The following is a 25965-nucleotide window of genomic DNA, read 5'->3' as shown; positions in this document are numbered from 1 at the left end:
TTCTCTGTTTCACTGGAGAGTGGTCGTTGGGTGTTCATTAATCGTTCTTTTCTAATAGTTTCATTTAAAGGATGCCATTGGATTATTCCAAGTGGAAAACGATCGAAGTATCAGATGATGAGGATGACACACATCCGAACATCGATACACCTTCGCTGTTTCGATGGCGACATCAGGCACGCTTGGAACGAATGGCTGAGCGTAAACAGGAAAAGGAGAAATTAATGGAGGGAAAGTCAATTGTGGAAAAACGAATACTGGTTAGCGCCAAAAACTCTTCTTCCTATTTTTGTTTTTCTTGCTAAACCAATTATTTTCCACTTTTGCAGGAAGTACAAGAGAAGTTAAAAAATAGTGATTTGGACGACAAAGAAAGAATCAAGTTGGAACTTGAGATTGAGGAAGTTAAGAAGCAGGAAGAGGAATACCAAAGAAAAGAGAAAGAATTGAATGAGAAAGAGAAGAACGAACCGTGGAATGTTGATACCATTGGTCATGAAGCCTTTAGTAAATCGGTTGTTACTTAGTTTTCATTCTTTCAATTTTAATACCTCTCTCATTTAATACCTTTCCTCCACTAATTTTTGTTCTAGTTTTCAGCGTATCAATAAAATAGTGGATAAGAAAACCGAACCACCGAAATTATCAGAGGAAGAGGAAAGCAAACGCATGGTTTGTTATTTAAGCCTTAACTATATAAATAAATGTCACATATGTATTTCATTTTTTTATTCTTACTTTCTTTCCTTCTTTTTTTTTCCTTAACACATCATTTTGCAGTCTGATTTTTTCACGAAAAACGACGAGTTGCTGAAAGCATATGGTGCAATTCATGGCTTGGAAGAATCCGAGAAGTATTTATTAGAGTACCCTCATTTGGCTTCCGATTTTACTGCTAGCTGGCTTACCATTCAAGCGCTAAATCTTGCGATGGAATTCAAGGTGAAAAACATTTCTTGGTGAAGTCCTTTTTGATGTTTTTTACTATTCGAACTTAAGTATTTGTACTTTCTTCTAATTGCTGTATGATTCAGGATAAAGAGATGTGCGTTATGGCAGAACAGTGTATTATTATACAGTACTTGCTTGAATTATCGAAAACTCTTCATGCACTTGCAACCAACACAAATGTCATCAAAAATTTTTTCAAAAAGTGAATTTATGTGCCATGTTTGTTTTGAATATATATCATTTTCTGGATTCTCAGATAGTTGGAAAGTTTTTATGTTTCTTCATCAACTACTACTATTTTAAACATAAATGCGACGAGTAAATAACTTGATGTTAGTGTACAGGTTCCGTGCTGCCGACCCTTCCTATGCGAAGATGTTTCGACAGGAGGTTGATGCTTTCTGTGATAGGCTTCGTAAGAGAGGCAAAGACAAGCGCGATGCAGCGATTGCTGAATATGAAACAGAGGAGAAGGCAAAACGTATTGCTGCATCACCGGGTGGTATGGATCCTCAAGAAGTGTATGAAAGTTTGCCTGAGGTTTTTCTTTCTTTCTTTTGGGTGAATCAGATTTTGTTGTTTGTTAGTTCCGCAGAATTTGTTTCGCATCTCGTCTTTTTAGAGAAGTGGATGTTTTTTTTTTTTTTTTTTTTCTAGGACATGAGAGCCGCTTTTGATAGTCAAGAAGTGGCACGCCTGCAGGAAGTTGCTGAGAAGATGGATCGTGAAGTATTTACATATCATTTGCAGCGATGTATTGATAGTGGTTTATGGATTCCGGACGCAAATGCAGCTAAGGAGGAAAGTGTCAAAAACAACTGAAATGACTTCTCACTGTTGAGGGCACAGTTTTCTGATCCGTTGGAGTCACATTCCTTTTACATCATAAAGAGGGTTTCTTTGAATTTACTATCATTTTGAACTAGTTGTTATCGGTAAACTGACTCTCAAAATATTCTTTTTCGAATAATTTATACATGCTTCCGGGGGAAACTGCCCTTTCCTAGTTATTCAATTAAGGTTACGTCGTTCTAGGCTTATTATGATTTTCTTCCATTGTTCTCTCTCTGCTACACTGAATGTTGCACCATGTAGATCATGTTTATTCCAGAAGATCTTAAAAGATTTGCATGCACCCTCGTTATTGATTATATGATGCTTTGTACAAATACCTGCAGTGATATTTTGTGACCTACTTCGATATTTTTTATGTATTCAAATAGCAGTTATTAAAAATCGCTTAGCAACATGGCATTTTAAATTTGTATAAAAGTGAAGGGATCTGAACATATTCTGATACAGCCTTTTTTCAGTTGTATCGTAGAGTTTGCATAACTCTAGATAAATCTAAAGATTCAAGTTCTAATTATATGGCTGTACAAGGAATGAGTTTGTGGTACAACTGTACTGACGTTCTGCTATGTTTTTTAAATTCCGAACAAGATTTCTCCTAAAGGCTATTGTTTTGTAAAGGTGAATATTTGAATTTTATGTCCTTTCAATTCTGGTAGGACTTGCTTTTCGCAACAGTTCTCTGTTACTGAGATTGGCGCTGTGTGAGTGTTTTGGCTTGGGTTTTAAGGCCTTTTCTAGAATTCGGAGAACGTCCCAAGAGCTATGTAACCGGGCTTTAAGCTCCCTCCCCTTTTGGTAGTAATTTGCTACAGCTGGTGTTTGCAGACGGGTTTGTTCTAGTTAAATCGTGATGGTAGGTACTGAAGGACAGTGACGCTTAGGGCAGAGGAAACGGGTTGTCAAGGAGGTAGTGTATTGCTGGAGTCGTGTGGAAGTGCATCGTCCACCGAAGGATATCCGTTTGTGGGACGCACTTCTGCATGGTGTACGACAAAACATAAGGATCTAATTGATTGATAAAACCATTGACGTTTGATAACCGTAATGGTCAAAGGTTATGAGGTCTAATTCATCTACTCAAAAGTTACTCAGTTGCAAATTGATAGTTATGAAATAATTTATTCAAAATTGACACAATAAATCAACAGTAAAAGAACATTACACTCATTTACAATACAAGAGTAAATTTGCTACTTGCTCTTTTGGTGGACTGAGCTGAATATTCATTGTAAGCTAAATCTTGACTAATAGAATGCTATCCCACATAGTGAAGTATAATGATAATGAGTAATAAAATAGTACTATGTTGAAGCATACAGTAGTAAGTAGTGGAGAAATATGTATCGTGAATTATCCATTTTCAAACCTTAGCAGAATCTGTGTGCGCTCACAAGCATTTATTTGTTGAGTTAGAAATAAACCACCTCGTTTCCTCTCTGCATTTTATATGTGAATTACATAATGTAAACTTGACTGGAATTATTTCTAATAACAGACAACCGACATAATTTATATACAAAGAAAAAAATGTCAAAAGAAGCAATTAGAATCCTCCTCGTATGGTGATAAGATATTGATTTTATCCAATATCGGCTATTTTAGATTGCTGCAGTCCACAATCTTTAGCCAGTTGCACAGCAGTATTTTTATGACCATGATGAAAGATGATCCTTTCTAGATTCAGTGCTGGTAGTTCGGCAAGCAACGCACAAATGATACCAAAAACGTAAGATAATGTAAGTTGAACCGCACAGTGCCCAAAAATTGGCCATTTTGTTGTATAAATGATGGGAAATGGTACTAGCAGATACGTGAATACTACTAACACCATGTGCACCAAATATACCTGAAATTAATGAGTGGGGAAAGTGAATATCAGCGATTTACTAATTCAACTAAAACCTTCTTTCGTATAACCAACCATCTTAACAAAAAAAGATTTAATGTTGTACTCGGCTGTGAAACTGTGAGACATGGAAAATATCTTCCAATCATAGTTGAAAATTTTAATAAAATGAAAGACAACGAATAAACTAGAATAATTACCGAATAGCAAAGCGATGATAATGGTATGAACAATTTCATGCTAAGCATTCTGTTGATGATTCCTCCACTACCAGTATGGCAAGCATAAATAAGCCAAGCCATAGACAGAGCAAATATTGTTCGGTGGAAACCGCCATAGAAAAGATTATATATGCGCCAATCCCAACCCTAAATAAAAATGAACTTTGAGTTTTTTCGGAATAGGAACATGGAATGAATGCACCAGTTAGATTATGACTAAGGAGCAGTGAATCAGAAATTGAATGATTAATGTTCTATCTTTGTGAATCTTCGTAAATATCAAGAAATATTCGATAGAATAGTTTAAGCCAAATGTAAATACTACTTCTGTATGCAATAGAATTATTGATAGAAAATCCAAGTAGAATTATTGGTAGAAAATACCTGTAAAGCAGGGTATAAGCCAAAAATGGCCCAGAAGCAAGCAATAGATGCAAAAATCCAACCGATTGCTTGTAACCTCATACTTTGTTGGAGCGTTTTTTTCGTACACTTTTGAACAATCACTAAATAATAGCCTAGCAGTAAACCGACAATATACGGTCCTATTCGGTATTGCGGCTTTATGTACATTAACACATGGTGCTGCAAGGAGAAATATATTTTGACATTTCACTCAAATTTATTTCGAATTTTAGTTGAACATCACTGTTTGCTTCCCGTCTTTGACGATTTCTTCAGAAAAAAATCAGGAAGATGATACTTAAAATTGACTGCCAATATTTCTATCAAGATTTTGTCTTCAATATTTAATTAAGACTGTAAATTACCTTAATAAAGTCAGCACTAAAAATCTCCGGTTGCCTCCAGAGCAACTGAGTTGGCGGAAAGTTCCAATGTATCATGCCAAACATATTTAGAAAACCAGATGACATTATAGTTATCACTGAGACAGCCAACCCGATTCCTGGCACTTTATGTAAGAGTAGCAAGAATATCGGTGACAAGAGGTAGTAAATGAATTCGGTACCAATGTACCTGAAATTAACTTCAATTTATATCACACTATTACACTCGTTAAACAAAATGACTTCTGTTTGATTTTATCTACCCGATTAAGTTTGTGCTATCATCACTGATCGATGAACATTACAGTCAATACCACTGCTACTTTTTTTATGGAAGGCTTTGTGTATGTAAAATCAAATCTTCTCTCAACAATGAATAATATCACATGTGCAATGTGCTGCGAAGAATATTTCGAATAAACTGTCCCGTATCCAGTAAAATATAATATAATAAAATGTCCGGTAAAATATAATATCAATATTTAGCGCACTAATTTCCCATCTCAATGATTTTGTTAAATGTCTGCAATAGAGTCCAGCGCCATCGATAGCAAGGCCTCAACACCTTCGTCCGTTCTCTACTTTTCTCTCAAACTACGGAGCAGCATTAATTAATCTTTTGGCTTCAATGAACTGAAGAAGTGATGAAATTTATACAACTGACCATGTCCACGGCATACAGCGATTTTCAAACAAACTGTTTACAAAGAGGACATTTTCCCACCAGTGTTTGGGACACTGGACAGCCGGATCAGTGGGAGGCCACATCGGATGGAAATGTTGGATTGATGCACGCATTCCAACATCCACCAACACATATATATAAGCTGGCCATAGACGGATGATTCGATGACGATAATAACGTAACCAATAACCGTACGATGTCCACGTTGGCACCGTTTCTGCAAAAGGAACTTAAAAGCTATTAAAAATTATTACTACTATTATTATCTTTGCTAATACTACAATTATTTGCTATAGTGTTTGGTATTATTATTGTTGGTTATTATTATTATTAATTATTATCATTAATTGTCATTATTACACAACATCTGATTACAACAATTTGAAGGCAGAACATCATTAACTTCATTATCTCAAACATATTTCTGAATGCTCATTTCTGACAGTATTTTTGTTTAATAAATTTTTTAGAATTTGACACAGATAGTAGCACACCTGATAAATTCCTATGAATTTTTGTAAACCAAGTGAAAGCGGTCAGCGTAGCACTGAGAACCAAAAAAGTATCAACGCCGAGTGTAAAATTTGTAATCCACTGATTGTAGAAATGATCGACCATATCATCCTTGTATTCTTCAACGTTATCCAAATATGCCTGCAGACCGAAAAAGATTCGACATTAAAATTAAATCTGTACTGGTCATTTCTTTTCAAACTAACATCTGACTTAAAAATTTGATACCTGCACAAAAATGAATGAGTGACCGATAACGGTCCAGACCATTGACAGGAAACGCATACCGAACATACAAGTGATCGTTGATTGTGAATCTTTTGGCATTCGGATCAATTTCAGCAAATTCTTTTTTGCGGAAAAGGCCAACAAGATTTCTGTCCATTTATTCCTGACAACAAAATCAACAAAATAATTTCGACTGGAATTCAAGGATTTCTAATGCATCTAAGCAATTTGATTGATGTACCACAAACCTGGTTTGCTTCCCCTTTTTGATATGATAAACAGTGGCAACTACAACAAGCAGCATGAAGTTCTGATGCAGAATAAATTCCGCCATGGCTACTGGCTTCTGATACCACTGCTGGTCATGACGTGATTTGGTGCATGAGGTGTAATCGACTGCCAAAGTATCGGCAGATACCATTGATCGCCATTCATCCAGCAACTGCACACAGTGCAAAATGAATCATTGCGAGTAATGCAGCAAAATAAAGAAAGTAAATAAACTGGCATAATGCAAAGTTTTGGTACAGGTCTTACTGCTATACCTTGTTTCGGTCATTATAACAAGTGGATGGAATACAAATCCCATATGCCACTCCATTACTTTTCTCATTGTTTTCATTATAACCAAAGCAGTAATGCAGAGGATGCTCGGATTTTGAATAGGGTGCCTCTCCGGCTGCTTGAATACACTTGTATGCTCGAAACACCTGCAAAGTCTTCTTTACAAGTCCAAAGAACTTATCCATGTTTCCTATTCTGGAACAGTTGAATAGATATTACCACAGTCCACCGATCCACTCATCTACTAGCAATAGAAAGTACCCAGCGATCTTGATCCCTGCTGAAAAATTGCTCTGCATCACCAGATGTATAGGCTGTAATAAAGAAATCCTTCTGAGCTGGGATCGTATTGTAATCGAATAGATATGGACCAATCTAAAATTCTAAGAATCTTAAGATTTGAAAATTTTTATTTCTATAAATTTCTCTATTCCTGCAGCTGATGATGAAATTGACAGAGGTCGGGAAAGAATTCCCTCATATGCTATATAATTGTTGACATTTAGATAATCCGCCACTTAATCAGAGCTAATCATCGCTGCTGCACCACAATTAGTAGTATTTACCTTTGTAAGGCTATCACCGCAAAGTCGGCTGACATTACTACGTTTTGCTACGGTATTAATGAAAGTGAACACGATCTTTTCGTTGTAATTATTTAACTCGCCAGTGCTTCTCTCTGCATGAAATGATATGATAAACAGTACTGATGACACCACTGATTGCCACATGTCAGCTAAAATAAATGAATGTCATCAGAAATTTCCACCGAGTTATTTTTCTCAAAGTCATTCGAGAAATACTCAAACTGTTACACCAGAACGAGCAGGAGCGAGCGAATCGGAAAATGAGAAGGGAACGAAATGGTGATTAACAAATGCACAGAAGGTGAACAGATATCAAAAGGTAGACAGGTAGGTTATCACACTACGTTTGCTCCACCAGTGAACAGAGGATACCGGGAGGGAGAGTTACAAGAATAATAAAACAGTCCGATAACGGATGAGAAATGAAAGGATGAACGGAACGACAAGTGCGCGAACCGAAAGAAAAGTTTGCTAATGAGATCTTGTGACACTACAATACAAAAGTACTTGAATCTGTGATATCAAAACGGATATTACGGCAAAGACATCTCATGAAATCGGTTTCAGTTGATGACACTGCTGCAATTAAATACAAAGTTAGTGACAATTTCTTTATTAGTTTTTGATGTTTAAAAAGTTAAATTTCAAATTGCGATCATTTTTACGATCGTTGAATGATCACTGATCACTTGCACGAAGTAAATGGTCCGATTATAGCGGGCAAAAGCTTATGTAAACTCCTAAATAAGTAATACAGTTGCACTTCTCCTGGAATATTCGCAACTTCAAAATATTAATGCCAGTGCAATATGACTACCCTACCCTATCCTCAGGTAACTCTGAACTCTTCTCAGAACCATCCCTGTTCTTCACTTCATGACAAGATGTAATGTCAGAAGAAATAAATAACAGCGAAGATTACAGCAAATGCCGGAAAAGAAATCAGTTACTGAAACATGCGATAACTTTAAAAATCCAAACAATCCAAAGAGGTTCCTTATTCCCGCCATATGCCAACAATTATTAAATGCGATGAAAGTAAGTCTAAATGATTGCATAAATCCTTTTGTGTGGTTTCAAGCAAAGTAAACGAATGAATAGTGTAATTGAAATGACAGAATTAAAAGTGAGAAAATTCGACTTCAGTTATACCCGTTGAATTTAATTAGCTGATTCCATCTTGTGCAGCACTCCAAACCGGTTCTTCCCAACATCGGAATTTAATGTCGTCTATTGGAATATGAATGAATTCACATACAGAAGCAACTTACTTTTAAAACAAAAGCACTCAATCAGTTAAGGTCAAAATTGCCCTTTGCAGTTTAGGAAGAGCGCTTCTCAGTGATCGGTTATGTCACCACTCTACTCCATACTCTCATTTATCACTATTAATCAATAACCTTTGAACTACTATTATTTCCTAAATTATTTGCTTGTCATCGGCATTATTAATAATAAACAAAAAAATTTAACAAAATTGATAATAATAACAACAATAAGAATGATAATGATAAAAATAATAATAGTAATAATAATGACAATAATGATAATAATGACAATCATCATAATAATATATAGAGGAAAAAATGAAGAATTTTGCAGGGAGCGTTCATGGATAAACCATTTTTGGGGATGTATAGTTGAACAACTCGCGATAGTACCCTTCGAATGACCTGAATTTTGTCCCACACTCTCCCTCTGTCCTTCCTTTCTACACCACCATCTTTCCCAAAAACTAATCCATCTCCCAAACCTCTCTCTGCTCGGGCAACAAGCATCAGGCTTCTTCCCAGAGTGGGTACTGCGAGGGCAGAACTGCTCTCTATTAGCACACCGAAGAGAGCAGCCCACACTATGGCATCACTTCTTGAAATTGAAACCGCTCGCTGACTACCACAGTTTTTTTCCAGTTTACCCTCACATTTCCAGTTCACAACTCAATGACATCAAATTAACCGATTAGCCCAAAAACTGGATCATGGCTCTATGGCCTAATGGACAAGGCGTCGTTCTTCTAAAGCGAGGACTGCAGTTCGAGACCTAGCAGGGCTGGGCTGGCTTTGCCCACCACTTTTGGAAAAGTACATTAAATATTGCATCGCCCCTTCTTATTGCCTAATGCCTTCGTTGCTCTCAGGAGAGCAGTTGGCGGGTCAGACGAGATCCTTCGTACACCACGCAGCCGTGAAGCAGAAATGAAGATGGCGCTGTTGTCAAGTTGTCAACTCGGTGTGCGCTTTCTTGAAGCGCCAGCAGCGCTTCCTTCATTTCATTTCGCCTTGACAGTATTCTCACCATAGCACTTCATATCTTTTTGTCATCAGTGATTCGTCACTTCCGTAATAAATGGCGGAACGAATTCTAACTACTATTTGCTACAACCATCACTGTTGAGGGATGGATACAAAACCACTGAAAAGTGTACATTCGCCGTTGACGCGAAACAAAAGCGAAAAAAAGCTGAGAAGAACGGAAGCCGTAAGGTTGTGCGGAATGCGGCCTTAATAAAGAAGAAGTTTTTGTGCAGCACAAAAGAATGAAATCTTAGAACAAATCACCAAATATTATATGTCAGCTGTCAAGTCGTACTTGAGAACGTTGAACTCTGCTTGCTGTAAAGAGTTAAGTGTCTTCTTAACTTGTAAACTGGTTTTGCTAGAGAAAGCTAGTGTGAGACTGAACTGATCAAGTTATATTTACTGGTAAGTTGGTCAGCCAAGGTCAGATGTCACTTGACTATGAAGCATGGACAGTGGCTCTTCTCTGTAAAAAGAGAGAGAAAGCGAGAAGAGTCTTATTCTTCTGTGTTTGATTTGAAAATCCAAAATGAACAAGCTGCAGTTAGGAGAGAAAGATCAGCAACGCACAACAGGGATGCATGTCAGGTCAATGTTCAAAATGAAGAGGAGGTAAGGATGGGCAAATGTGAATCTGTACCTTGACCTCTGCCATTTGACCTCTGGAGTGAACTAGGAATTGTAACAAATAAAATGAAAATGAGAAATATAAGAGAAGCTTAAATCTTTTCCTAGTATTATGTCACTGTTTGCAGTATTCTAATGCAAGTAAGTCAGTGTGTGGGAAGTATTAATGAGAAGAGAAATGCAGTGATGCTCATACTTAGCATTACAGTACAGGAGAAGAAAGCAAAGTTTTATCGAGCAAAATGTCGAGAACCAGTCTTGGATGCAATCTCGGCGAGACGGAATAAAATAAAAAGCATTTGAAATTCCTCGGGGATAGATATTTGAAGATAAAAAAAATGAAACACTGTAAATAACCTCAATATGTGTGGTAGCTGTGAAATTATCCAAATTCTTTTTAAGTTTCATTATCTTATCAATACTGAAATATCCCTGCTACTACAAAGTAATCGACTGCATAATTTTGTATTTTATAAACGAAATCAGATTTGTCTCCTATATCAGCAATCATCTCACTATTCCGGCAATCTTGTCTGGAAATCGATGTGCTCGAATGATTTCCTGATCCAGGTGGAAGATGCCTTTTGCAAGACAAGAGTTGCTAGGATTTAAAAGGAATAGGAAAAAAGAGTCAGTGTAACGATGAGCACCTTTTAGGGACAAGAAACCGGATCATGAACAAAGAATATTATAAGCATTACGGAACCGGTATTACTAGTTGTACATTGATAAGTTCTGCTATATTAATGTCAACCAACACGGAACGACATTTGTCCTGCGAATTTAGCAGTACGAACGTATTCATTCATTAATTAAATGCAATTTCTTTGAGACCTACTAAATCAGAACTAATTCTTAGCTTCTTTGAATTTTATTCCTTCAGCTACATTTCAAGATGAAAGTAAACTGATAAAAAACCAAGTAATAAATCCTTAAAGTATGATAAATATGAGATCAGTTTTAATGCCAGCTTCTTTTCAAGACATTTTCTGAAATGATCTGATCTGATCTGATCCTAAGTGAGTTCACTGTTAGTGTCATAAATCTCATGATTTTTTCTACTTTCATCCGAATAAATGTGCTATTAATTCTAAAATCATAGTTAAACTTCAATAAGTGTTCCGAAATAACTTGTGGAAAATTCATCTGTCCATCTATCCATTCATCCTTCCTTAGAGAGTGGGAGAGAGCTGGTTGGTCAATCGTGTGACCACTGAAAAGTATACCTTGTGACCGTCACAACTGCAAGGAGTTGTCGAATTGATTATGAAATCGAATTAACCTAGCAAAGCTGCTCCTCGGGAATGTAAAAGTTACCTAAACTTAAGGGAGCATATTTGAGCTTAGTCATGAATTAATGTTCTTTGACTAGACTGATAGAATCAGCAAATGAAAGTAAGTAAACAGACTTTCAACAATTTTCAATCATTCAGCAATATGAAACGATCTTGGTGTTTCAGCGTGATTTGTTAATTTGAATGCTCGCAAGGGTTCGAGATCTGATCCAAGTGAGTCGGCCAACGTATTCTCCTGATGCTGCGACTATTCGCATATTTCCTGTCACTTCCTGAGATAATTCTCGAACAACCAATGAGAAATCTCATTTGCTGCATACCGCCAAGGAGCAAAGAATGTTCGTCTAGAAATATGCTAGGACACATATCGTAAACACCAGGCCAATTTTAGTAATTGGACAGACGTTAGTCATCAACGCAACGGTCATTAAGTTGACTCGTCGAAAGAACAATGACCGGAAATACATCCATCTACTCATGTGCAGTAACGGTGGACAGTGTGAACACGTGAACACACACTGTAGACACGTGGATAGTGTAGACACTTCTGGGCAGCGTAGGGATGGGTGAGTATCGAAGAGAACGCTTCTACGAAACCTTCAGCAAACCGAGAGGACATATCATTTTGCTGACCGATCAATCCATCCAGTTGTAGTTGCCAAGAGTACCTTGAAAGATGGCTAAATAGGATGAACTGAAATAGCAAAAAGTTGTTCCTAAAATCTGTCACATGTAGTCATTTTAGAAAGATTTAACGGTTGCAAAATGCAAAATAGTAATAGTAGTGACATTGGCATACAAATTGGACAGACAGAGGAAAGAAGTAGTAACTGAGAAAGTCATATCGAGTATGAAGATGGTTTTTAATTTAAATTTGCAAATGACAAGATGAATGCACATCTAAGACACCCAGTTCTACAGCGTTTGATACTAACACGGTTTACTGAAGTAAGGTGAAAGGTTAAGTGCATGCTGGCACAGTTAAAGCTGAGAGAAAAAAATTATTCGGTTTCGTTTCTTCGCTGGAATTTTATTCCATTTAAATTATACAAATAGAGAGGATGCATAACAGGAGAGATGATAAGTAACAAAACGTGGAGAAAATAAAAGACAAAAGGATGATGAGAATAAATAATATACTATAAACTTTAAAACAACAATCATATAATTCATTCACGAGTTTCGAGTATAAAGTAGTAACTCAGAAAAAAATTATTGTCATTGGTAAAATCTAACAACGAGAAGGTCAATCACAGAGAATGAAGAATTCATCCAAAATTAACAAGAAGAAATCTATTCACGTCAATAAGTCACTCGTAGATGTGGTAAATGAATACCTCATGAGCACATACATCTAATGCAATTACACGAGATTCTTTCCACGTATTGATCAAAGGCAAGTATTTCTCCTTATACAATGCAACACTAATAATTTCGAAATATCACTGGAATATTTAGTCTCACACAGAAGTGCCAGCTGATAAATTGATATGAGCTAAAGCTGACTAAAATCACGAGGTCCAAGAACATTGCGAGATGGTCCTTTGAGCGTTGATTCATCATCAGTCTTCATAATTGTTAGTGTATTGGTTCGTGTATCGATATCAAGATAACCAAGAAGGGAAGCTGCTACATCCTGTTCCACCTGATATTAAATAAAAATATTGATAAATACAGATAGGGATAGTCTGGATAAATCAACAGGTTTTCAACCAAAATTCCATGTGCAATGCATCACCAAATATGCTTTAATTAACAAGGTGCATAGATGAAGTGACTGCATGAACAGTAACAGGGGTTAATCACCCTAAAAAAACTTATACCATCAGAATAATATTGCATACCTTGATTTCATCCAAAGACAATTTGTTTTCATCTGACATCAAAGTACAAGGAGACGAAGAAACTATTTCACTATCCGAGATGTCATCACTTGTAGATTCATTTAAGCTTAAGCAGCTTTGAGTCGGCTCCTCATCAGCCCATTCATATAATCTCCGCTTCCATACACGTACCTACAAGGCGCAAGATATACGAACTTCGAAGATTCCATAAAGAAAAAGAGCTCCAGTAAAAATACAAAGTAAATTTTAAAAATAACCTGTTTATCCCACGATCTACGTGAGTACGAGATATATTTGTTAGGAGTTTTTGGCATATCTTTCGTCCGAGCATGTCGCGGTACTTTCGCAAGATATTTCGCGTATACTGGCTTTCCCTTTGCTTTTTCGATTTCCTTAATAAAATAAAAATTACTTTCCTGTTTTCAATATCACATTTTTATATTTAGAGCAGTTTAACTCCAACAATATAAAAAGTGTAGCAATTGCTAGAAAAATGACTACGAAAACGATACCTTTGAACGCCTCAGAAGAGTAATTTCATCTCTGCACCAACCAAGTTTTGGTTCTGACCAACCCTGCTTAATGTGTAACGTGGAAGCAATACTAGAAATACTTCCAGGCGAACTGTAATTATCATACCACTAGAATCTATCATCGTTTGTTGACAAGAAACACTAATCTTTAGAAATGAACAAAAAACAAGATTTGATAGCAAATAACGAACCTTTCTCTACTAGAACGTTTAACACCACTGAGAGGCAAGTCTTTAGAGTCAAATTTCGAACTACTAGCTTCATAAACAGTCTTTTCCTTATGTACATCTTTTCTTCTTTTTTTCTGACATTTCGAAGATGTTAGACCATCGTCATCATCAGTACTCGTCGCAGATAACGCTTGAACTCCTTGCACTTTATCTCGCTTAATAGCACGACGCTAAAAAGACAAAAATACATTGGGATTTTTCCTGAATGTTTTGTCGTCACAGCAGTTTTTCAAAATGTCTTTTGCTATGAACTACTCTCCGATGAAAAATTGCAGTTGGCGTGATATAAGTTCAGAATTACCAGTCTTCCGGAAACTTGAACATCACTTTTTAATGCCTGACTAGCCAACGCTTCTGTAAGCTCCACATTGCGTTTAAATCTGAAATCATGTAGCAGTGCAAAACCCTGTGCCCATGAAAGGAAGACAACAAAGAATGATAAAGTGGAAATTGCAAACAAAGATCGTCCTAAAATGCTTTCTTGAACACAGTAGAAATTTCTCTTAATGTTCACCTTTATGTTATTCTTTAATAGTTATGAGTTGAATGGTATTCTTATTCCCTTTTGTTACACAATAAACTTAGGAGATGAATTAAGACATGGGAATGAGATTCTTTCTTAAAAAAGTCATTCATCCTTACCTATATTTCGTCTTTCGTTTTTTCTTCGATGCAGTGGTTTTATTCCAATCCATATCTGACTGCTTAATAGTAGATGACAGGCTTGAACACTCCTCGTCAGAACTTAAAACGATACAATCATTCTCTATTGATCGTGTTTTCGGTGCTATAACCTCTTCTCTACTCTGTGATTGTGAGCCACTTCTTGATTTTGTTACTTCTTCTTCCATCAGATCAGCCCATGAGGTATTTCGCATCTCTTCGTATTCTTGCTGCTCAAAAAGAGCTTTCAACTACAAAAATCAACAAAAGTTTCATTGGCATGAATGCGAGATTTAAAAGGAATAATTCAAAGAATATTATCTTTGCAGAGAATTTAGCAGCAGGAAGCTTAATCATCTGAAACAACAATACAAATGTTCACCATATTTTCTTTTTATTGACTAACACACTACGACTGGTTGTTACCATTGATTTAATAATAAAGCAGTGATAACAAATGATAGTGTTAAAATAAGAATGAGAACTCTAACTAACACTTTTTGATGTTTTGCTAACAACAGTTTCGCTTAACTCGACCTTGACCGCTGATTCATCCAGGTCACAGTCTCGGGTTCGTCTTTGAAATGGCTGAGATCTGACAATCTTTGAGCTTGAACCAACATCCATTATATCATCTACAGCCTCATTCGTGGATACCTGAGACTCCTCACCTTCCGGATTCATTCCAAACGAGTCTGTCTCTTCTGAGGAATGAATATATAAGTCTAATCTGAAAATTACAATGAAAAAAGAAAAAAATGCAACTGAAAGGAAACACGATCAATCGATAAAGGCTGCGCGCCTCTTTTCGCTCTTCAGTTTTCTGGTGACAGCCACCAGTCATGAAAACCGACTTTAGCGAAATGGAAGTGACATCAAGAAAGGTCAAACTATGAGGACATTAGAAGAAAGAGAAAGATGCCGCAGCAATGTGATAAAGGTATCTCCGTCGTAATATGGTGCGGTAATGACGCGCGCGCGGCAAATCTGATTTCAAATTGTTATCATACATAAATTTTGTGACATAGAGAGAACTCTGAAGATATGGAAGGTTTAGACTAGTTTAGAGGTCAGGAGGACTGCTTGCCGGAAGCTGATCAACTGGAAAGCGCTTGTCTGTGCTATAAAGACATTCTCTCCGGAACCACCTTCCCATCAAAGGGTAAAGACCGGATTGTAAAATGATTCACGGAATGCAGAAAACCAATCGTAAACATTGATCAAATTAGATAAGCAAATGCATCCTGAACTGCACTGATGAACATTCAGTCAGTCAATCAATCAATCAATCATTCATCCTTCTGATATAAGTGTGGATAACTCATGAAAGATAAAATATCGATCTCAAATGCTTCAACCTCATCAATCGCTGGTGGCACTGCTTCACGCTTCTCTTCAAAACCCATTCCTGCAGAAGAGAAATCCGTCGTCCGTGACGTATTGGACCTTAATAGTGTGGATGACCTTTGTGTAACTGATGACCTTTGTATAACTTTTCACTCGGACATCACCGCAAGCGCCTCAACTTCTATCCTTTCCACTTTAAGCAACGACATCACATTAAGTACATTTTCTAGTATTTTCCTCTTTGCTAGTTTGCATTGTTAGTTTTAGTAATCCCAACTTAAGCTCACTTTCAAGTCTTTTACAATTCCGACAAAGCGACAGACACTCTGAATGTATGGTTGCAACCACTGATAGATCTGTAGAGATTTGTTTGCAAAGATTTATTCCTCGAGAATGCTCTAAATTCATGTATTGTCTCGAGCAGTTGCACATAACGAAATTCGTCCAATTTTTATTCACTATTTTAACAATTATCATTTGCATTAAACTGTTTGCGATTAAGCTTAAAAATTCCGTTCCCGCTGGGACTATGTTAATGGAAGTTGGACAATTTGAAATCATTAGGTCAGTTAGTATTTTCTGGACAGAATTAGTGTGATCAACTGGACGTAGAGAAAAGAAAAGCAAAAGGCAAGAAGAAGCAGTATTAAAATATGAGGTTGGGGTGAAGGTAAAGTTTATATTTGCTCTCTCTATATAGCTTGTCAGACTGCACTGCTGATATGATTACTGTTATCACGCAATGATAACACGTCATTAAGTCTAAGTGATTACAACAGCTTTGTGCACACACGTGCCGGTGCTTTTGTCAACAATGGCAGGCCACAGGTATTGTCGAACTGTGCTGCTTCGAATGTTGGAGGAGACGATGTGTCGCTGATGTCTGTTGGCGTCGAACCGTCGACCCTGATATTCGATATACATCCTACAAGCAGACAGCTTCAAAATAACTTTCATTCTCTGAAAATGCAGGAGAAGTTAAATAGTGGCAAATGGTGTGCAATTCCGAGGAGAAATATACAAAATTGTTTTCTTTCTCAGAGAATACATCTCTTTACTCTTCTTTTACATGCAGTTTCAATCAGAGGATAAAGCTCCGAGCATTATTGTTGTGCGCAATTTGCAGAATGCAAAAATCAAAATTCAGCACCTTGGCGGCTTTCCGTTCAATCCAACCACAAGACTCCATGTTGTTGTCACGCAGTCCAAAATAAATTTATTGAAAAAGGTGCAACTTCTCAAAGATGGAAAGTTACACAATGCATTTCGGATCTGTGACATTATTTGCTGAAACTGAAACTTTTCTAGCAAAGTAATGCTAGTTAGCATAGATGAAAGCAAAAGTAATCATGTTGAAAAGAGGGCTGAATCGGTTCATTTCTTTCTTCTTGCTAATGTCACACGTCAAGTGTATGTTAACTTTTATGTACTGTTACCAGACGACTGACACATCTATGTTTCACGTATAAAAGTATGACGTTGAAGTATGTTACATATGAAGCATTGCATTTAATTCTTGCAACTTATAAAAATTTCATTCGTCATGCCTTGGTGATGCTATTTTTTCCATGGTCGTCGACAGCTTTTCGACTCATGTATTTGTAAATTGCATCTTCAAGATTCTCACTCTCTTCGTTCTCAGATGGTAGATCGCCGAGAATTTTAAAAATCATTCGACGTCGTCGTTCCACATTTTGCTGCACTGAGCGATAAGAGAGCTGAAAAAAAAAAAAAAAGCCCAGCAACCATTTCAAGAATGAGCGCAAATCTGACTGAACTAATGCACCTCCTATGCTGAAGATACCTGATGATCACTTGTGTACCCGTATTGTTGATAAAGTTTGAAAGAGTCCTACCACAACGGTTAACATAAGTATTTTATGCTGTAAATCCTTGGAACCGCGGAACTCTGGCAATCCCTCCAGTATTTTCAGGATTTCCTTTCCGTCCTTGTAGTACAGATTTCTAAATTTCTTGACCAGTTCTAATGTTTCCTCGCATGTAGCACGACAGCTATTTTTGTCTTTGTTTTTCGCAACACCAAACGAATGTTCCTTTTTTGAGAATCTAAAAATTTAGAGCAATTCTAATGTTTCGACACCTTTGCAGTTAATCAAAAAATTCAGCAGTTAATCCAACCGATCAATTGCTCTTTCATTTTCTTGCTCAGCCATTAATTGAACTTGGCTTTTGGTCTCATAGCATTCACTGTACAATCGCTCTATCTGTAATTAAAAATTTCGATGATATTAGATAGAATCGCTATAATTATTCATTGCTATGTGTAGGACTCTCTGTTTAAAGTATTTAAATGAATTTTTGGACAACTTCACATGCTGAAAGACAGCGTTTCAATTTCAATGTTTGCCATTTTTCCACTCCAAATCTAAAGCGAAAAGAAAAAGACATTTAATTAATTTCTGTCAGTCAAAAAGTCCCATTAAAAAAGAAAAAAAGTGAATTTGATTTGAAGCTTTTGACTTTCGCATCATCTTTAGCAAGCGAACATTGATCCACGAGCATCTGATAATGATGATGTGATTGCGCAGTAGAATCTAAAATATATTTCAGATCGAAAAATCTATTTGATCAAGTAAAAATGTAACTAACATGAGCTTTCACTTCACTCAACAGAGACTTATCAGAAAAGTGCATCGGATCATGAAATATTTTACTTCATGCAAGATTTCTACAGATTGAAACGATCGCTGTCATTTTTTTTTGACATTTATTTAGCTAAATATGAAATTATAATCAATTCACTTTTTTTTCAAAAATTGTGGCAAGTAAATTTGGTTAGCTTTATCACTGATACAGATATCCTCGCTTCATTCTTTGCAATTTTTTTTAAATTAATGATACCAAAATGCACAACTTTCTGAAATAAATCTTCGCAACTTTCAAATATTTGCAAAGTGGAAGAGATCAGAAAGGGCAATGCTACAAGGTGAGCTGAGCAATTCCAAGCTTATCTTTATTCATAACTTCCATTTCTTCATTTTTGACATTAGTTGACCTGTTTAAGTAAACATAGCACGAATGTAACTGAGATAAGTTACGAAGATAACTTGGAATACATGTGAAAATACATATGAAGTAGAGACGATTAAAACTCTTTTGATTTTGATGATGTCACTTTAAAATAATGTGGAGGGATCTTTTGATATACTTTGACTGTAGAAAAAGAATTCGTCAATTTTGATCTACACGTTGAAGCTGAACATTTTACGCAGGTTTCAGAAAGACAAGTCTGATTTTTGCGTGACTCACGTCATCAATGATTTTCATCTTTAAAAGCACGACACAACAAATTATTTAATTTTGCATTGTAATCGTCATCGCAATAAAATTAAAATGCAATTAATTACCGTTGTGTTTCAAACTATTCATACTTCTTGCAGATCGCATTCCGCTGCGCGCAATACAGCGATTGTTGCAGCTGCAGCTGCTGTAGCGGAGATCAATCAACGAGTGATGGCGTGAAACACCGTTGTTTCCCGTTGATGTTGAATTATTCCGAGGATGAATCTTTGTTGAATAACCTTAAGAAAGATGAAGTTGAAATTTACAGAAAAATGTGAATAAATGAAAACTCATCACTACATGCCACTACTAGTAGTACGCTTTCAGGAAAATTCAGGAACAAACGGAATTTACCTTTCTTCATTCGACCACTTCTTTTCCGATTGTTTCGTTGAATACCCTACAAAGATAAATGAAACTGTGTTCTTTTAAAATTATTCACCACCACCTTTCTTCTTATCTCACTTTTCATCTTTTCCACTTATTAATTGAATTAATTTGTTTATTTCAAATGACTCAATGTAAAATTAGACAAAGTAGATGAGATTTCGATAAGAAATGTGTAATACTTTTCCAAAGGATGATGCAATAGCAATTTGTGAGTTGGACGAGGCTAAGTCAGAGCACGAAGGATCTGTTTCGGTGTCAGTGTCTGAAGTGGACAGAAGCAAGCGATATTGTGCTAAATCTAAAAAGTTGATAAAATGAGTCTTTCGGGGGGTCAATGCTGATAGCACAGCTGGTCAGTCGAGAAATGGTTCTCAGTAAAGTTTTAGCTATTGTTGACAGTAAAGATAAGAATTAAGGAAATGCGATTTATCCAGAAATGCAAATTACAAAAGAAAACAAACCCTCTTCGTGACTCGTTTCACTGATGTATTTGTTGCTATTTGGACATTCATTGAACTGATAATGATTCATTGAGCTTAAGCTTAAAAGCTGAAAATTGATGAGTCACTTTAAAAGTATTCAATATATTGTGTGTGATAAGCAAAGCGAAAAGTTAATTTACATCTCTCAGTGAAATGAGCTAAAAGAATTTCTTCTTTCCTTGCAAATGGATTAAAAGCTTTAGAGCTAAGCTGGGCGGTGATAACTGATAGCAAATTTGATAGCATATACTTTAGCTTCCAGCTAGAAAAGGTCTTCATTCACCTACCCTATGATATGCCATGTTGAATGTTGCTATCACATCAGCTACTATCGGATCCGTTTCCGAAATAGCATAATCGGATGGAGCCGAGTTCACCAGCACTTTGTACAATTTGATCAGCGTTTGATCACAAATTACTCTTCGACAAACAATGCGCAATAAGCTGCTTAACTATATATATCAAAATGGATCATTTGTGATGCTATTTTGTTGTGTGATATTTTCAGAAAAGACTAGAAAGTTTGAAATAAAAGGAAACGAAAGATACGTTCGGATTGATGAGAGATTCGATAAGGAAATTCTTGATTCTGTTATTGTTGCTTATTCGGAGATACACCTGTGACAAGTGCAAATTCACGTGACGATGATGACTTGCAGCACTGGATGCTTCTGCAACTGGCAAGGTAATCCTTCCTTCGACTCCTCGTCATCCCCTTCTCATTACGTCAACACTTCACTCACTCACTTCTTCAAATTTATAGCCAAACGAATTAAAGTTTGAAAGTAATTATTGTTGATAATTAAAAACCGTTGATTTATTTGTTACGAGATACAACGAACGTACCGAACTCGCTTTTATCAATCTTCAGATTGCGGAGTTGTTTTGCGACCTGTTTCAGCCTTTTCTGGTGGTTTGACACCTCGAGACATATCGCATCCAGCAATCTGAATGAGCAATTAGATGAGATATATATCAGTAGAATTTCTTCCTTTAAAGAAATCTCATTTTACAAATTACCGAATGAGTCCCTCGGAGCAATTGATGAGACCGTGACATCCCAGAGCTTCTAAACTATCAGCTAAACAAAGTTCGACATCTCGAGCTGCTTCCAAAATAGATGGACTATCGATCTTAATTGCTGCCAAAATCGATCGGATGTGTTTTTCCCAGTCCTGAATTATATATCTTCCAAAAGTTGCCTTCACCTTTCTTCCTTCTCTTTTTGATTTAAAGTCTATCACTACCTCATAAGTTGTCGAAGAGAGATTGCTTCTCGATTGAGTGACTCTGGTAATTTCCACCTTTGAGATTCTAACTTGTGGGACATTCTTTTGTTCATTATATGCGATCCACCACAACAAATTATTGAATAACTCGTTGTAGTGCAGCGCACCTTTGCTGCTGTTAGTTTTGTGAAACTTAAATTGTTGAAATGTTTAATTGAATAACTAAATAAGCAATGAACGTTACGGAAAAGAAAAGTACAATGAGAATTTCTTAAAAAGTTATACAAAACAGATAACTGAAACTTTTACCTTTAAACTTTTTGTAATGATAATATCCAGAAGAGGTAAAGTGCTTGGTATCATCCGGATTAATTGTTTTACGGGCGGGAAAAGTTTCAGGAAATCTCGGAAATTTTCGACATTGCTAGTTTTAAGCTGTAAGGAACTTTTGGTACTTTTCAAGTGCTTTAATGTATTTTTAGCAATCCTAATAATGGAGGGACCGAAGAATTCTTACTTTTTAAATGGTTTAAAGCTTTAGGCACCTGAATTATAAGCTGATGAATAATTTGATGATTAAGGATTGAATTGTTGCAGCTATAATAATTGATCATCGATGCTGTACTTCGGTGATCATTCGAAGAGTACCGTCCACGAATATCTAAATTTGTATTTAAGATTTGAATTAAAATTTCTGCATCAGAAATAGTTGAGTGCTGTTGGATGCTTCATATTGCGACATGTTTTGGAATAAATATGTGTTATCAATTCATTACTGTTTATCTTGGAATGAAGGAATAAGGCTAGACAAGAAAGAGGTTTGTGGCTCTAACTTATTGATCGAGGCACTTTACAGCATCGCAATATACTTGGCCGGAACTGCCGACATGGCCACATGCAGTTTTGTGGTAGGCAAAGAAATTTGCAAATGAAAAGGGTTGGAGTTGAGTGCAACTAAAGTAGCTTTTGGGTTTATTATTCAGAAATACAGTTTCAACGATTGATTTCTGCTAGCAAAAAAATATAAAACGTTTAATAGATGGTGGTAAGGTAATTTGAAAATGAGCAGAAATTCTAGCCAATCAAGGTGTGATGTCTACCTGTGACATAAGTTCAGGCAAACCTGAAAACCATCCGTAATTCTCTTTGCAACAGGATTTGAGTCTGATAACTATCAGCAAGTTGAGCCAAGCAGTTGAAAATAATCAGCAAATGATACTTATTAAGTATTGGGAAAGATATGAGGAAAAATAAATATTAAAAATGGGGAAAACTTGCAGTGCAAAATGTCCCATTAGTTGACAACCGTAATGGATCATAAATGACAACTGGTATTGAGGATTTGACGAAGAAGTTGCTGTAAAACTCACGTCAAAGGATGACGGTGGTTCTTAGCTGATGGCCAACAATTAATTAGAGCCTAATGAATCCCGACGAGTCCAATTACTCCAAGGTAAGTACATTCAGCAAATAGATGACCGTAGTGCTTGCAGTGGCAAACATTAATTTACTATTTGGACGTTGATTAAATCAATGCTTCAAGTAATTTACCGCGGTATTCATCTTACCTTTAGCTAATTGATTACTATTCTGCAATCACCTGAACAACTCTCTGTACACAGAGACGAAGAGAATACTTTCCAAGAGTTAATCAAAGCTCAAAGCATCAGTTAAACAAAATTATTTCTTACTGGTAAAATGTAGGCCCGAATGCTCGTTTTGCTAACAAAGTAATTGGAGAAAATTTTGAAGTGAAACAAATGTTCATTCGGGTTTGGTTCACGATGAACTGGTCCTAGTCGGCGGTAAAAAACAAAACATTTAAAATTACATACAAATGCTAACATTTTTCTCATTCGTGATAAGTCAATCACCAAATATTGTTGTATTTGTAATTAATCCATGTTTACCATGCTAAATTATGCCCTCTTTTCTAACACAACAAAACTAATCTTATTACCAATCTTTGTTTTACATTCATGAGAATGTTTTCTTCCGGATTTCCGGTTGTCAAATTACTTCTGTATATAAACTAATCAACCTTCCCTGCTAACCATTATTCATTCTACGTTTTTGGATAGTTTTTTGGGGGTTTGATAATATTTTAGTCTTTTATAATAGTATTATATCCTTTATAATTATATTTCATCTATTCAAGGGACAACGTACTTTTCGAGATGCATCAATTTTTCCCTGATGATTCTTGCTATCGTTTCATATTATTGGCAGAATACTTCCATTGTCGATTTTTGATCTAACGGAGTATTTCATCGAGGAGTTCCTCGAGATTTGCTTTTACGATTTCGCTCTGACAATCATGCTGACAGACATACTTCACTTTCGGCACCAAAAATTTCTGTCGTGGAATTTAGTAACTGTTAGATAATTTATTTTGTCGAGCTCAAACTTGGGTAATTAAATCAAACAAATCAACATTATAACAACGCACAACGCATAGATATAATACAATTATAAAGAATATAATAAAATCATAAAACATTATTAAAATACCCCCAAAACTACCCAAAAACTTAGAATGAGTAATGGTTAGTGGAGTAGGTTGGTTAGTTTATATAAAGAACTAATTTGACAACCGGAAATCTGGAAAATTAGTCTTAGTTTGATAAATTTCGTTAGATCTACTACAATAATTGTTTCAGCAATGATCTGTACTGCGATGTAATTCATGGAATTTATAACTATTTAGCAATTAATTAGCTAGATTAATTAAATGGCATAATTTCCCATTATTTTCACTTTGTTTTATTCCTTACGTTTCATTCCTAAGAAAACTCGAAGCTTAAGAGAAACTGCAAAGTTTCACATTTGAACTTTCACCTCTATTTAATTTCTGCATTGCAGTGCAGTTAATTAATTTTGTAATATTTCCTGACCTTTATTTAAAATATGAACTAACAACTCTAGATGGATGCATAAATGTGACGATGATTTAGAATTGATGCAAATCACCTGCACAGGAAAAGAAGAATTTTCAAGACTGAATAAGTTTGCAAATTAGTGCACTTAGAAGAAAAGTGTAGAAGGTAAGGTAAATATAATTAACAGTAAACAGTAGTCAAGGACAACTGTCCAATACCATTCAGTTTATAATCAATGGACTCTGACATAAAAGTTATGGAAGTAAACTGAAAAGAAATTAAATAAGTTTGTTGATTATTTGGTGATTAATTAGCTGTGAGTAGAATTAGATAACATTTCGAAAGATTAATTTAGTGATTAATTGTGACTCTTTCATAGGAATTTCATAGCGACAAGCGTTTCTTTTAAGTTCCCTTAAGATTTACTAAGGAAATGCTTATATTGTTTACTTTTGCAAATCACCCAAAACAGTGCACAAGTTGGTAAGACGCATCACTCACAAATTTTAGTGTTTGTCAACTTTTAAAATTGGTTTAACAAATGCTTAGCGCGTACCTGTGTACTCGAAATTGAATGATGAAGAGATTCTCGGAGAGAGAGTAGAAATCGTTGCGGTAGTTTCCATTCAGTAAACCACAAAGTTTCACGTGTCAACGTAAACGTCCATCACACCAACTCCTAACCTCTCTTTCGATAGCTAAGCTCCAACCTTCTAAAGAATTGCTCATTCTCTCTTTTCAAGCAGTGTTAGCTGAAAAATTCAAATATCTTTTGCTAACGAATTCTTTTACCTGAGCTAAAGAAAACGCAGGTAGGTACATCTGCTAGTCGTTTACATTTGACATACGTATGCAAAAATTTGAGTTGTTCCTTCCTCAAAATCTTCTTGCAGAGCAAATCACAAATGAAGGAAATGTTGCACAGATCATCGCTTACAGGACAGTTCACCAGTTCAGTGAATAGCTCAGCAGCTCAGCAGCTCAGTGGACAGCTTTTGATTCAGAGGTTCCCTCCACATCGTTATCTAAAGCATTCAAAAATAAGCTGAATGGAAGGATGTGACAGAGACTTTTGTCGTGTTTACCGTAGGTTTATCAACTGATAAGGAAATGTCGAGTAATTGCCTCTCTATCTGCTTATCAACGTTGCTTACTCTTTCATTTATGATTTCGTTTACTTATTTAGCTCAGCTGATGATATTTCTTTGTATTTTATGGTCGACTTTTTCATATTTTAATTAACTTTTATGTTTTAATTAATGTCTTTGATCGTTACGAGAATAAAAACAATAAAGCTAGTGGCATGGTTGCATTTAATGTAGAAAATTTGTTCGCTCTTGAAGTCAAATAACACTCCTTGTTATTCTGTAACCAATACAGCAAGTTAAGTCAGAAGACCGATTGATGAAATCCGGAAATGTTACCATTACATGTTGGATTGGTTGCATTTCCGGAATTAGAATTAATATAAAGGATAATTTATTATAGCAGAAAATTGATAACATGCCAATGTTTGCTTGTTTGACATCGAATTGCATGTGCTTGCATCACATGCTAAAACTTGCATTGCGATTGTTAAGGACGTTTCTTTTTACTGTCACATTTAAA

At 36.0% G+C, this 25965-nt stretch overlaps 4 protein-coding genes and 1 non-coding gene across 6 annotated transcripts; 2 read left to right on the top strand and 3 right to left on the bottom strand.

Annotated features, from left to right (window-relative positions):
• Positions 1-71: 71 nt before the first annotated feature.
• Bm6241 (Hsp90 co-chaperone Cdc37, putative) lies at positions 72-1773 on the top strand (the record flags this gene model as incomplete). Its single annotated transcript, XM_001898492.1, has 7 exons — positions 72-260; positions 330-515; positions 601-672; positions 781-942; positions 1035-1153; positions 1296-1491; positions 1609-1773. The coding sequence occupies 7 exons, from the start codon at positions 72-74 to the stop codon at positions 1771-1773; spliced, it is 1089 nt and encodes a 362-aa protein (XP_001898527.1).
• A 1612-nt stretch (positions 1774-3385) lies between these two features.
• Bma-oac-46 (Acyltransferase family protein) lies at positions 3386-7382 on the bottom strand (the record flags this gene model as incomplete). 2 transcript variants are annotated; one of them, XM_001898491.2, is made up of 11 exons in its annotated part: positions 3386-3652; positions 3853-4020; positions 4258-4458; positions 4644-4851; positions 5326-5563; positions 5841-6000; positions 6088-6250; positions 6336-6529; positions 6633-6797; positions 6913-7026; positions 7218-7382. In XM_001898491.2, the coding sequence occupies 11 exons, from the start codon at positions 7380-7382 to the stop codon at positions 3386-3388; spliced, it is 2043 nt and encodes a 680-aa protein (XP_001898526.1). The 2 variants fall into 2 exon arrangements, with proteins under 2 accessions (XP_001898526.1, XP_042933861.1); XM_043077927.1 differs by lacking the exons at positions 6633-6797; positions 6913-7026; positions 7218-7382 and having other exon boundaries at positions 6336-6508.
• A 1836-nt stretch (positions 7383-9218) lies between these two features.
• Positions 9219-9290, top strand: Bm14607. The gene has a single exon. It is a non-coding gene; the product is annotated as a tRNA-Arg (tRNA).
• A 3662-nt stretch (positions 9291-12952) lies between these two features.
• Positions 12953-15411, bottom strand: Bma-cdl-1 (Slbp protein, putative; the record flags this gene model as incomplete). The annotated part of the gene is made up of 8 exons (XM_001898490.2): positions 12953-13102; positions 13302-13472; positions 13559-13693; positions 13814-13925; positions 14026-14234; positions 14366-14444; positions 14707-14978; positions 15223-15411. The coding sequence occupies 8 exons, from the start codon at positions 15409-15411 to the stop codon at positions 12953-12955; spliced, it is 1317 nt and encodes a 438-aa protein (XP_001898525.2).
• A 1425-nt stretch (positions 15412-16836) lies between these two features.
• On the bottom strand, positions 16837-24983 carry Bm14231 (Uncharacterized protein; the record flags this gene model as incomplete). The annotated part of the gene is made up of 18 exons (XM_043077926.1): positions 16837-16999; positions 17225-17361; positions 17622-17792; positions 17931-18141; positions 18214-18299; positions 18556-18629; positions 19443-19616; positions 19732-19777; positions 19947-20065; positions 20229-20316; positions 20537-20701; positions 20799-20920; positions 21096-21196; positions 21270-21424; positions 21497-21670; positions 21788-21913; positions 22024-22139; positions 24914-24983. 18 exons carry the CDS (start codon positions 24981-24983, stop codon positions 16837-16839), a joined length of 2298 nt encoding a protein of 765 aa, XP_042933860.1.
• Between the last annotated feature and the right edge of the window lie 982 nt (positions 24984-25965).

Source organism: Brugia malayi (assembly GCF_000002995.4).
Source record: "Brugia malayi strain FR3 genome assembly, contig: Bm_v4_Chr2_contig_001, whole genome shotgun sequence".
Lineage (NCBI taxonomy): Eukaryota > Metazoa > Nematoda > Chromadorea > Rhabditida > Onchocercidae > Brugia > Brugia malayi.
The sequence above is the reverse complement of the archived record's forward strand: the minus strand, read 5'-3'. Positions and strand labels throughout refer to the sequence as shown.